Here is an 11,273-nt window from a genome sequence, read left to right on the forward strand (position 1 = left end):
CCAGAGAAGAAACACCTCTTCCTGCAGACAGACTCATTTCTCCTCCCACTTCTGCAGACATTGGATATTTTAAGTACCTATTAACGAACGACCTACCATAGGATGTCCTAGGAGTTCACTACTGCGGCTCAGGGAAAAGGTGTGGGAGTGTGTAAAGTAGTTGCAATGAGGATGAGATTAATCAACCACAACAACGTTAAACAGCCAAAAGTTAGGATAACGTGGGAACAGGTTCCTAACGCAACAGGTTGTGCCATAAAACTGTCACCCAAATTCAGCTCAGTGCCCCTTCCTGAGCCCCGAGACAAAGCAGTTAGCAACGAGCCTCCAGAGCTCTGCCTCAAACCTGTCTGGATGTGGCTGGCCCAGCCCCGATTCCCAGCAGCTGGTGGGAAGGCTCCCTGCGAAGTGGTGCAGGAGGGCAGACGGGTGCCAGCCTTTGGGCAGTGGCTGGAAGCTCCCACCCCAGCCGGGCTGCAGCTCCTGGCCCCGCCACGCCACATCCCCATCGCCGCTGGGAGATGCTCCAGGTGTCGGCCTGACTCCAGAGGGACGGTGCCGGGGCCAAACGATAACGCAATTGGCCATTAAGTCGTGAGTCACCGCGGTCATTTCGAGACAAACGCCTTTGCCACTTGTGATGACAGCCTTTATCCTGAAGGAGCAAAGCCCGGGCGAGCCGCCCAGGGGGTGAGCAGCGCCTCCGGCAGGCTGGGCATTTGCAAGCCAGCTCCCAGCCTGGTGCTGGGACTCTACAGTAAGGCTTTAAAAAGGCCAGTTCTCAAAACTGGGGAAAAAAATGAAAAAGTATTTAAGAACAGAAGTTACTTGCTGTCAGTTCCCCCCAGGACTGCAATTATAACAGTGAGCAGTTTTAACTTGAAGCTCCCCGTGACCCAACCCTCAGCTTTAGATAATAATTTTCACTGCGAAGGCATTAGGACTGCTGAAAATTAATTAAGCCACTAGGAATGATGACTGGGATAGACGGTGGTGAGAACGTCACAAGTGCTCAGAGGCATCCCAGCGTCGGTAAGGCAGCTCCTGCCCCCAGGATGGTTTAAACACGCTTTCATAACCCGCGTCCTGCAGACCCGTGAGCACGCCTAGGTGCCTAAAACCTGCACCCGTCACTGCCCAGCCCCTGCACAAGCAGGGACAGAGCATGCCCCCAGCCCCGTGGACTCCGACTGTTCAATTATGCATGCAACTTCAGCAAATTCCCTGCAAAGTCGGCATTGAAATGCGTGCGGCAGCCTTTCAAAAGCCAGCTCAGTGTAACACCGGTTTCTCCCGCCACTCCTCATTACCATTCTCCAGCAAACCACGACAAACACAGAACCATGCTCGTCATCCCACGATTGCAACAGCAGCTCCTCACCGCGCTCTGCATTGATGTGGAACAGCACCAAGCAGTCAGCTGAGTCTCAGTGCTGTCCGTGGTATGCATTCAAGGATTATCCTGTGTCATGCAACTTTTAAGAAGGATTTTGAAGTTGTACAGATTCCCCTCTGTTTCCTCCTTTTCAGCTGCCTACAACCCGTGGGTGCAGTTGCTGAAACAGAGAAGATCCCATAGATACTGAGCTGTCTGAAAAGGCTCTGCTCGAAGGCTTTTTGTTGAAAAACAACAGTTTATCAAAACTGAGAAAAATACAGACATTTTGAGCAAGATGATGCTATCATCCCTCGTCAAAGACACGGGGATATGGTGAGCCTCATTCCCCCGATAAAGGCCCATGACTTTCCAACAACAACACACCTCTGCAGGTCGGGGAGGCTGTGCCTTCCTCCGTCCCAACCCTGATCTCTGCACGATTTCAGACAAGCTCTCCAGGATGCTAGAGATGGATGGATGGACCAGGAGCACTAGCCCAAACCTCCAGGTGAAAAAGCACATTTCCTCTGCACTAAGCCAGCTGGCTCGAGACCCCTTTCCCAACAGCAAGGTGCTCGCCGCGCTCGGACATCCCTGGGGGCTGAAGGACAGACAGCTACCTCCCTCAGCAGCCAGGCTGTGCACGGGGCAGGTCGGTCTGGCAGGCACACTGCCCCACGGCCGGGCACTCACGCCCTACATGTAGGCACACACACAAGCCAGGCCATCGGCAGGACGCCGGCGACGAACGGCAAGCACAGGACGCGGTTGGCTCTCACCGTGGCCACCAGGAGTACCTTGGTCGGTTGCCTGGACTGGCTGCTTCTGCCGCGGCTGCCAGACCTGGATCCAGACCCACGTCTGGAGCCCGACCCCGGCCGGGATCCTGCGCTCCCACCGCTGCTGTGATCCCACTCTTCCTGGAAACAACAAACAGCTGGCTTTAGTCGAGGGCAACGCCGTCCCGCACCCACAAAAAGCACCGAGCTGGCAGAGCTTGAGCCCCCAGGCCACGCACACATGCACCTGGAGGTACGTGCCCATGCCTAGTGGCCCTGTCTGGGGGTTTCTGTGAGCCCTTTAAAGTATCTGGATGAAATTTGCTCATACTTCCACCTTGCAAAGAGACGGCATTGTGGGAGGCTGAAATAGGGATAAGGTTTGGCTCTAGTCCTCCTGTTAACTAGAGTGTGCGTGGGGAAAAATAATACCTCCTGCAGCTTCATGACGATCAGTTATGCGTATTCAGCAACGCTACATCCTCTAAAACTGCTTGTATATCCTTAATCCCCTCACAACCCAAATCAACTCCTCAATTTGTGGCCTTTCAGTACTTAAAGGGTTCTTGTAAAAAGGACGGAGAGGGACTCTTTACTTATGTGGATAATGATAGGAAATCGGAAAAGGGGGAATGGTTTCGAACTGAAAGAGGGGAGACTGAGACTGGATGTTAGGAAGAAATTATTCACTCAGAGGGTGGTGAGGCCCTGGCACGGGTTGCCCAGAGAAGCTGTGGCTGCCCCATCCCTGGAGGTGTTCACGGCCAGGCTGGATGGGGCCTTGGCTAACCTGGTCTGGTGGGAGGCGTCCCTGCCAATGGAAGGGGGTTGGAACTAGATGATCTTTGAGGTCCCTTCCAACCCAAACTGTTCTACGATTCTCTGATTTTTCCCTCTGCTCAGCCCGCAGCTGGAGTCCAGCTGTCCATACACCCCAAAACACTTGGTGCTCACGGCCTGATGTTATCTGAAAATACTTAACCAAGTAACTCTTTGTGCCAGTTAAGGCCTTGTCACGTTAAGGGCCTCACGTTCTCCTTTCTTCCCTTCACGCTTGTCCTGCTGTCAAACACGGCAGGTTTCTTGTTCAGTCAGCAACCCCCAGGGCAAACTGAGTCACCCCAAAACCAGAATGACTGACCCAACCAGCCACGCTTACCGAGCAACACAGAGGCGCTTGGGGAGAAAGGGCTTTTTGTGTCGGGGTAATTGCTCCTACTGCCTTCCTCAGAGGCTTGCAAAAGACTTTTGAAGTGACCTGCGATGATTAAAACACCCAAAATCACAGAGCAAGGAACATTCGAGCTTTTGGCTTTGAAAATGTGGGAAATGAAAGGGGCAGTCTGTGTTCCGGGTGTGAGAGCTGGCATTTGGCTCTCAGATACGCTGGGGTTATGTGAGTCTCTGCTGGAACTGCCACCACTACAGCAAGGGCACCTCGTCCTTCAGGAGGCAGCAGGACTCACCGCAGTGTAGGACACCAACTTCTCTCTGTAAGTTTGGGTCACTGATCCCAGAGGATTGACCCAAGCTGAGGGGCGGGAGGCAAAATGCACCCCGTTTCCACACTGCCCCACTGCACCTTCTCCAGCCTCGAACACAGCAAGTCCCAAGCAAGCTCAAACACCTTCTGGTTGCTGCAGCCTACAAGCAGTACCAACGCTGAAACAGGGAGGTCAGACAGCTTTCGGGTCGCATATAGATGAAAATTGAGAAATTGAGGTCATTCCCACAGGATGGTGCCTTAGCGGCAGAAAGTACCTTTCCTCCCCACCACAGTTTGGCAATTCAAACATCCCAAAGGCTGAGAAACACCGAGTGACACGAAGTTAAGGGAGTTGTTAAATTGGCATGGCGGTGGGGAAAAAAGTAATACAAATCTATCAGTGTGGACTGAGAGACATGGGGAGGTGGTCACTTTGGGAAGCCCTGGGAGCGAGCAAGCCTTGCAGGCATCCTGAGAAGTGAGAATAATTCGCATTTGGCACAGGAAAAATACACGCTCCGACTGAAAAGGCGGCTGGGAGAGATGAGTCTTCACCACCCAGCAGTTCAAAGGCTTAGCTACCAGTTTACTGTATCCTACATACTGAGCATCTTGTTCATCTACGTCTGGAAAATGTCTGTGCCAAATGCTGCCATGGGAGCGAGCCAGCACATGCCCCCTTTGCTTTAGAAGAAAGGCTGAAAACAAGCACTGCCATTTGGTTGTATTTACCCAACTTTTGGTCATGGTTGCCTGCAGACAACCCGAAGCTATGCAAATGCCAGAAACGCGGCTGGCCACAGTGAAACCCCAGTGAGAAACAGAGAGATTGGTGCCATCGTCCACCGATGCCTGAACTTGCCAGACAAGGCAGCAGAAATGTCATGAAGCAATTGGGTAAAACCATGGATATTGCTCTTACTGAATGAGTTTGTCTCCTGGCTCTAACCCATGGCCTGGGGCCTTTCCCTCTTCACAATTCCCTGTCTTCTGTGCTTTCCACCCTCCTTTGTCTGGCCCTCTTAATATTTACATTTAAAAACAAACTTTTAAAAATAAAATCTGCTTTGAAAGCTGTTGACATTTCCCAGGGTTGAAGACAGAACGACCGAGTGCAGCCTAAATACATCACGTTCAAACTCACCAGCACAGCCAAGATCAGGATTTTACCTGACTTTCTGACTAATTGCCCAAGCTGAACAGCTCTCTACTGCTACCAGAGCAAAAGCTCCTCCACCAGCACCTCTCCCAGGCACCGCCAGCAGCTTTGTGTTCTCTGACAAAGTCCTGTGCTGGAAGGAGCCCTCTCTGTGCGAGCAGTGAAGCTTGCACCGAACTTCACAGGTGATGCTGGAGGAGCATGCAGGTAAAGATATTTCCTTAAAAACCAACCACGGAGCAGCAAAAACCCCCCACCAGCATCGCCAAGCACAGCAAAACCCTCCTGCTGCGTGTCACCCTCCTCCGCGGTGTCACCCTCCAGCTAGCAGCACGGCCACCAACTTGTCTCCCACGTGTTTTTGTTAAACTAACAGCAAGGTGCGCGAATAAATTTGCCTGATAAAACCTCAAGAAATGGCTGTAATGGCACAGAACGCCCTCCCCTTGTCTTTGCCTCCTGCCAATCCAATTCTCCCAAATCCAGCCCCATCACTCCTTGCTGCGCATCCCCAGAAGACCAAGACTCTCCTCGTCTCTTCCCACACCCCAGAGGCCCCTGAGCTCTTGCTCCCACCTCTTCCCCGGGCCCCAGCTACCTTTCTAGGTCCACACTCACCGCCAGGAGAGGGGACCTCAGCAAGCTCTGGGGCCTGGAGGCAAACATCGCCCCTCCAGAGCGCGATTCCCAGCGGCTGCTCTCATCCATGCAAATCCCTCTGGCCAAGCTCTGCACCCCCTTGGGAACAGCGAGGCTTCTGCACATCAGCGCTGCCAGACACCCTCCTTCGGAAACTAGCTGTCAAATCTAACATTTACATTTTAATTAGCAATAATCATATGTTTCACTTACACTGCAATTTTCACCTTTGCAGCTCTTTGAGGCATGAACTAATTAATCCAGATCCCTCTGCCAGGCTCAAGACTTATTTCTTTCTGGTGCTTCAGTGCGAGTTTGAAAACCTCATTTGCAGAAAAAAAAGGGGGGTGGGGATAGCTTTCCCTGATGAGCAGGCAATAAATGGAAATGCAGAAACTGCCCACGTGGACATAAGGACAGTCAAAGTTCGCTCTGCAGGCAATGCCATGAGCTGTAAGTGGCCTGAAGACAACGGGGCATTCCTGCAGGGATTATTCCTGGTCCAATTTACACAAGATTCCCCACACTCGATGTACAGCACTCTCAGCCTGTAAAGAAAGGGATTTTTTGTGACACTAGAGCCTCAAGTTCCAGGTCGGAGATCCCACCCAGCATTTGTGCTAGTGCTAAAACTTCCAGTTGGGCAGAATTTTGTCTCTGGACTCCAAGTGTTTCAGGCAACATCTCCCTGCTCTTCTAGACCTATTTGGGAACATCTATTCCAGTTTTTCTACAGGAAAAAGAAGTATTTATAACAGAAACAATGGCTTTAATAATTTTAATCATAGCTTTTAAGAAAAAAGGTATAAAGCAAATCTTTTAGTTGGAACGAATTTCCATCTTCTTCATTCTCAATGCATTGCATTGTGACAAATATAAAACAAAAACAAACTAACAAAAAAGAACAGAAATTTCACCCTTATAAAAATACCAGGCAGAAAGAACAACCATATACACAAGAACAAGTAGATATACCAACAGAGATAAGGAAACAATTCAGCTTCCAAGGAATTTGTGTCTTGAGGTGGAGTGTTTCTCGACTGCTTGATGTCTGATAAGGGGATGCTGGGGGTACCAGCCACACAGCCACACTCCTGTCCTCTGCTATGCAAGTCCTCCACAGAATAGATGAGCTGGGAGAACCAGAGACCTCAGCACAGGCACTTCTGGAGCTCAACCCCCCAAATCCAGGCTCCCAAGCACACTGCAGCTGCTGCCTCTCCCCCAGGAAGCCCTTTGCTGGTGAAAAAGCATTAGTGTCCTCTGCTTCACCAGGGTGCCTGCAACCAACTGAGCTTCAAGGAGGAGCTGAGGGACACAGCAGCACCTGTGTTTTGGTGCTCTATCAGTTTCTGGAAGAGCGTTTTGAGATGCTGGAAGGATGGGTGAAGGACAGCAGAAGACATCCCCCTACAAGGACCGGTGCCCACACCTCCAACCACCTCTGTATCCGCAGGTACCCAGGGATGGGAAGCGTCACGTCATGCACTCAACCTCAAACATCTGTTTTTTTAAGCGGGTTAAAGCGGGTGCCTAACTGAAGCAAAAATCCAGCAGAAAAAAAACAGCCCCAGGCCTGGGCAGCCTCCAAGAGAGAAGCTGATGGGTGCCTGCAGCAGAATCACTTGTGCCAGCATGAGAAGGTGTCCAAGCATCAGAAAATAGCATTTTGCTTTGCAAGCCTCTAGCATCTGACGAGCAGCCACGGGGCCAGATTCAGACAGTGCTTGGTACCACAGCTCTGGTACTGTGCGCTTCCCCATCAGCCACTCTGGCTCTGTCCCCTCATCCCCCAGGTTCGTGTCCACCTTCCCTGGTCCTCCCCAGGTATGGTACCTGCTCACTGCTTGGCTCCCTACCAAGACACTTGGCACAGCTCTGGACAACATCACAAGACGTGTTAGCCAAAGATATGTTAGATGGCTTGTTTACCTGCATGGATGGAAAGGAGGTGGAGCACTGGAAGCACTCAGGATGGCACCAAGCACTTTGTGCAGGCCACAGAAACCCAGCAGCAAGCCCTGCCCGAGCCTCGCAGGAAACAGCTCCCACCATCCCTTCCCTGTGCAGAGGGCAGAGACCCGCACAGCACAAGCTGGCTGCCCTCTCCTCCCGCTCTGCCCGTTTGACACAAACGGTGGCTCAGGGTGATGAGATGTCCCCCAGCCCAAGCCACCGGTGGCAGCAGACCTTGAGGATGACTTCCTCCATCCTACGAAAGCAGCACCAGTTCTTCTAAAGCTGGCAGCAAAGGCGAGAATCATTTCACTCACAGCCCTTCTGACGCCCAAGGAGGGCACTGAGGAACAGCCATAAAGCTACCTGCATCCCACAGACTCCCCTGACCCTAAATCCTTCCAGTCTGAGACAGCAGCCTAACAGCACGAGTTGCTCCAGAATCTCTCTACATAATTCTATGTTCAGAAGGGCAGAAGATGAGCACTGAGGTGGAAATCCCCCATCTCATTTACCACCAGCCAAGGACAGCATAGTGTAGGCAAGCACAGATACAGCCCCTTAGTCCCTTCCTGGTGTGAGCTGTGCTCATTGCAGCCCCCTCTGCAATTAACCTGTGTTTGCAGAGCACACCTAGCCCGGCCCCAGCCTCCAGCAGGATGTTGATGTTCTGAACTGAGCAGCACCATGGGCCAGATGCTGAACCCTGGGGGTTTCTGGCTTACTCTCCTCCCTTCTTTCTCCACCCACCACCAATGTGCTGCCACAGACATGGATGTTCTGGACAACGAAGATCAGCCTTAAAGCAGCTATTGAGCTTGTACAGCTGAAAAGTGGAACCAATCTGCCAGGAGAAACACCATAAAATATAGGAAGTGACAGAGCAAAGGTCCATCTAGCCTTGTATCTTGTGTCCACCAGCAGTCAGTCGCAGATGGGAATGGAAAGCGCATGGACCCAAAGGTCCCGGTGACCTCTCCCTCCCATATTTTCTCAGTATATTCATGTCCCAGATGAACACGGATGTTGCAAAACCTGGAGAGCACGGAGAGCATAAATCAGTCACCTAACAATACACAGCTGTTCCTTTTTAGAGGGTGCTGCTGACTCACAAGGCGGATCCCAAACACAAATCCCAGAGAAACCTACACCTGTACATCAGCTAAATGATTTAATTCCTTTCTCAGCAGCCCTCCTCTCGGACCAGATCTGAGCAGGGCTGTGCTCACCGTACGGAGGGAGTGTCACAGCAGTCACAGGCAGAAAGCCATTACGAGACAGGTTTTCTCAGGGCTGCTCTTTGATCGCTCGCCGGTCACCTCACTTAGAGATTTAATTTATTTTTTCTGCGAGGCAGGGCTACAACAACCTGTTTTTCACTGGCACAGCCCCAGAGTCACTCCCTGCCTTTCGCTTTCTCTTTCTCTGTTGGAAGTGAGACAAAGACAACTGCTGTGTTTGTCTGCAGCCGCTCATCCCAGCAGCTCCTCGGTAGGGCAGCTACAACCAAATCCAGTGGGAAAGCCAAGTCAGAGGCCAAAAACACGCCAGAAAATCAAATGTTGGTCCTCGCTCTACCTGAGGATGACCGGCACGGAATACTTAGCCACAATACCTGCCTTCCTACCTGCCAAAACAAGGTGACACGCACATTTTACTGCCTGTAATACGCAGCATTTGGCACCCTAACAGCCTTTCTACCTGTGACTTCATATGGTTGGAAGCCAAGTGCTCATCACCAGAGGGGGCTTTGAGGTTCAGGTGGGCCACACAGAGTGACCTGCAGGGTTTAAGGGGATCTGCTCCGATCCCACCCCAGCACAGGGTCGGACACCTCCCTGGGTGCAGGCAGGTGAGATGCTCTCTGCCTCCTCACGGCATGAGGCCTGTCCCGGGAGGACACCAGCACAGCACTCAGCAGCTGAGTCACAGAGACGAGGTCTCACAGGAGATTAGCTTTGATCTCCTGGAGGTGTGGGAACCTCTCAAGATTTTGTTAGCAAGGCTTGGGTGCAGATATCTGCTGCCACAGTGACGATGGGGGACAGGCACCGCAGGGAGGGACAGGCCGTGCCAGGGAGGGGTTTCGGCCTTCCCTCTCCCTCCGCCTGGAGAAGTGGGACAAACCCTCACAAACTCTGTTTTTTGTTAGTGCCCTTTCTGTGAGAGGAGCCTGGGATGGAGCTGCTGCCAGGCCTTTCATGTCCGACAGCCCCGCTGGATCCCTCAACGCATACCATACCGGCAGCCTCTCGCTTGATGAATTGCTCTCAGAAATGTATCAACGTTTCCTACTTGCCCCACAAGGGGAATGCAAATAGAGTATTTATATAAAATCTTCCCACTAGGTCTTTTTAGGAAAAAAAAATCCCAAACATGAAAAGATTTGAAATGCTTCCGTTATCTAAGCCTCCCTCGCCTATAGGGGCAATGAGGAGGGCAGACGGGATCCGACACACGCCAATTCTTACCCCACAGGCTGAAGGACCTCGGGGGGATCCCCAGCCCCCAGATGCAGCAGGGCTTAGTGTCCACAGCAGGGAACGAGGAGAATTAGGGATGAGCACAATGAAATTATGAGACTGGGCTTTTCTCAGCACACCAAGAGTTCACAAGGTCCTGTGAGACCTTCACGAGTTCATGAGGTCCTGCGTGAGCACAAGTTCCACAGTGTGATCCTTTCCTCCTCACAGACTGCCCAGAGAACAGGAAGGACCCGAATTAAAGGTTTCAGGGGAAATTTTCAGCATTTCTAAGCAACTGCAGGGTGCTGGCCTAGGGGCACTGACCCCGATAGTCTCACAGCTGCTAATAGCAGCTGCCTCAGCGGGGTGTGTGAGAACGGCACATGTGTGGGGTGGTCTTTCCCAGAAATACCTGAGAATCTCAGGAAAAAATAAAAATTAAAAAAATAAAAGCAAATTTAGGAATATCCTGGTCTGCAGGTTTCATCAAGACACCTTACTATTACCCTTAAACGGGCACATTGCCCACAGAGTGCTCTCAGCCCCCTGCCAACCCACCTGTACAACATCCTATGGATGCTTTACACACACACACTATAAATACATACAAATGTTTATATAAATACATAGCACACCCATACACTGTTGGGGGAGGGAGGAATCTCCTTTTCATTTGCCTTAACCTCACTAGATACTAGATGCAGCAGCTTCAAAGGCACCAGGTACTTAGGATGCAGAGGGGGATTCCAGGCACCGGCTCCCCTTTAACCTTCGCAAAGCCAATTCCTTTTGAAAATGTGGCCCTGGACTATGCCTTAGCTGAAAGGGAACAAGCTGCTGAATACATTTCCAGGACTAACCTGGATTTCTAAACAAATGCCCTTTCCAATTGCCAGGGTAGAACAGCACGAGGCACATCGCGGTCACCGACACATAACACACATTTTCCACAGTAGCTGAAGCCTCCAGGAATCTCGCATCCAAGTATTTTTCAACTAAAACTGGAGCCTATTGCACAATGTGCAATACAAAAATCCCAGCTGGAAATAAAATATGAAAATCGAGAATTCTATTTTCCAATAAGAACTCTCAAAATCCATTAAAAAAATAGCAATAAAAAAAAGGTAACAACATCCCTCAGGAAATAATTAGCAAGCTTTTTTCCCTGGCAGGTTGGAAGAGTGAGTGATAATTTATATGCTAGACAAACACCTTCTTAAGGTGTTTTTTTTTTTTTTTTTTTTTTTTTTTTCTTCCTCCAATGTTTAAAGCTACCAGTGAAAAATCCACAGCCAGAAAGAGTAATAAACTGAACTGAATTCTCACCAGCAGTGTTTCGCTTGTGTATCACTAACAGAAAGAGAAATGTTGCCTGGACAGAAGAACAATAGCTTGCAGCTCCTCTTTGGTG

The 11,273-nt window shown here is 50.8% G+C and overlaps 1 protein-coding gene across 6 annotated transcripts in view; it reads right to left on the minus strand.

Moving 5' to 3' along the window:
• The window catches only part of CTIF (cap binding complex dependent translation initiation factor), a 127,526-nt gene that overhangs the window by 88,174 nt on the left and 28,079 nt on the right, over positions 1–11,273 (minus strand). For 3 of the 6 annotated variants that reach the window (XM_035309682.1, XM_035309683.1, XM_035309681.1), the window contains one exon: positions 2,176–2,298. The exons of the other annotated variants lie outside the window; for them this stretch is intronic. In XM_035309682.1, the coding sequence (XP_035165573.1) occupies positions 2,176–2,298 (123 nt within the window). The remainder of the gene's footprint in view (positions 1–2,175; positions 2,299–11,273) is intronic. 6 annotated transcript variants of the gene reach the window in all.

This window comes from Oxyura jamaicensis, chromosome Z (genome assembly GCF_011077185.1).
Source record: "Oxyura jamaicensis isolate SHBP4307 breed ruddy duck chromosome Z, BPBGC_Ojam_1.0, whole genome shotgun sequence".
NCBI lineage: Eukaryota > Metazoa > Chordata > Aves > Anseriformes > Anatidae > Oxyura > Oxyura jamaicensis.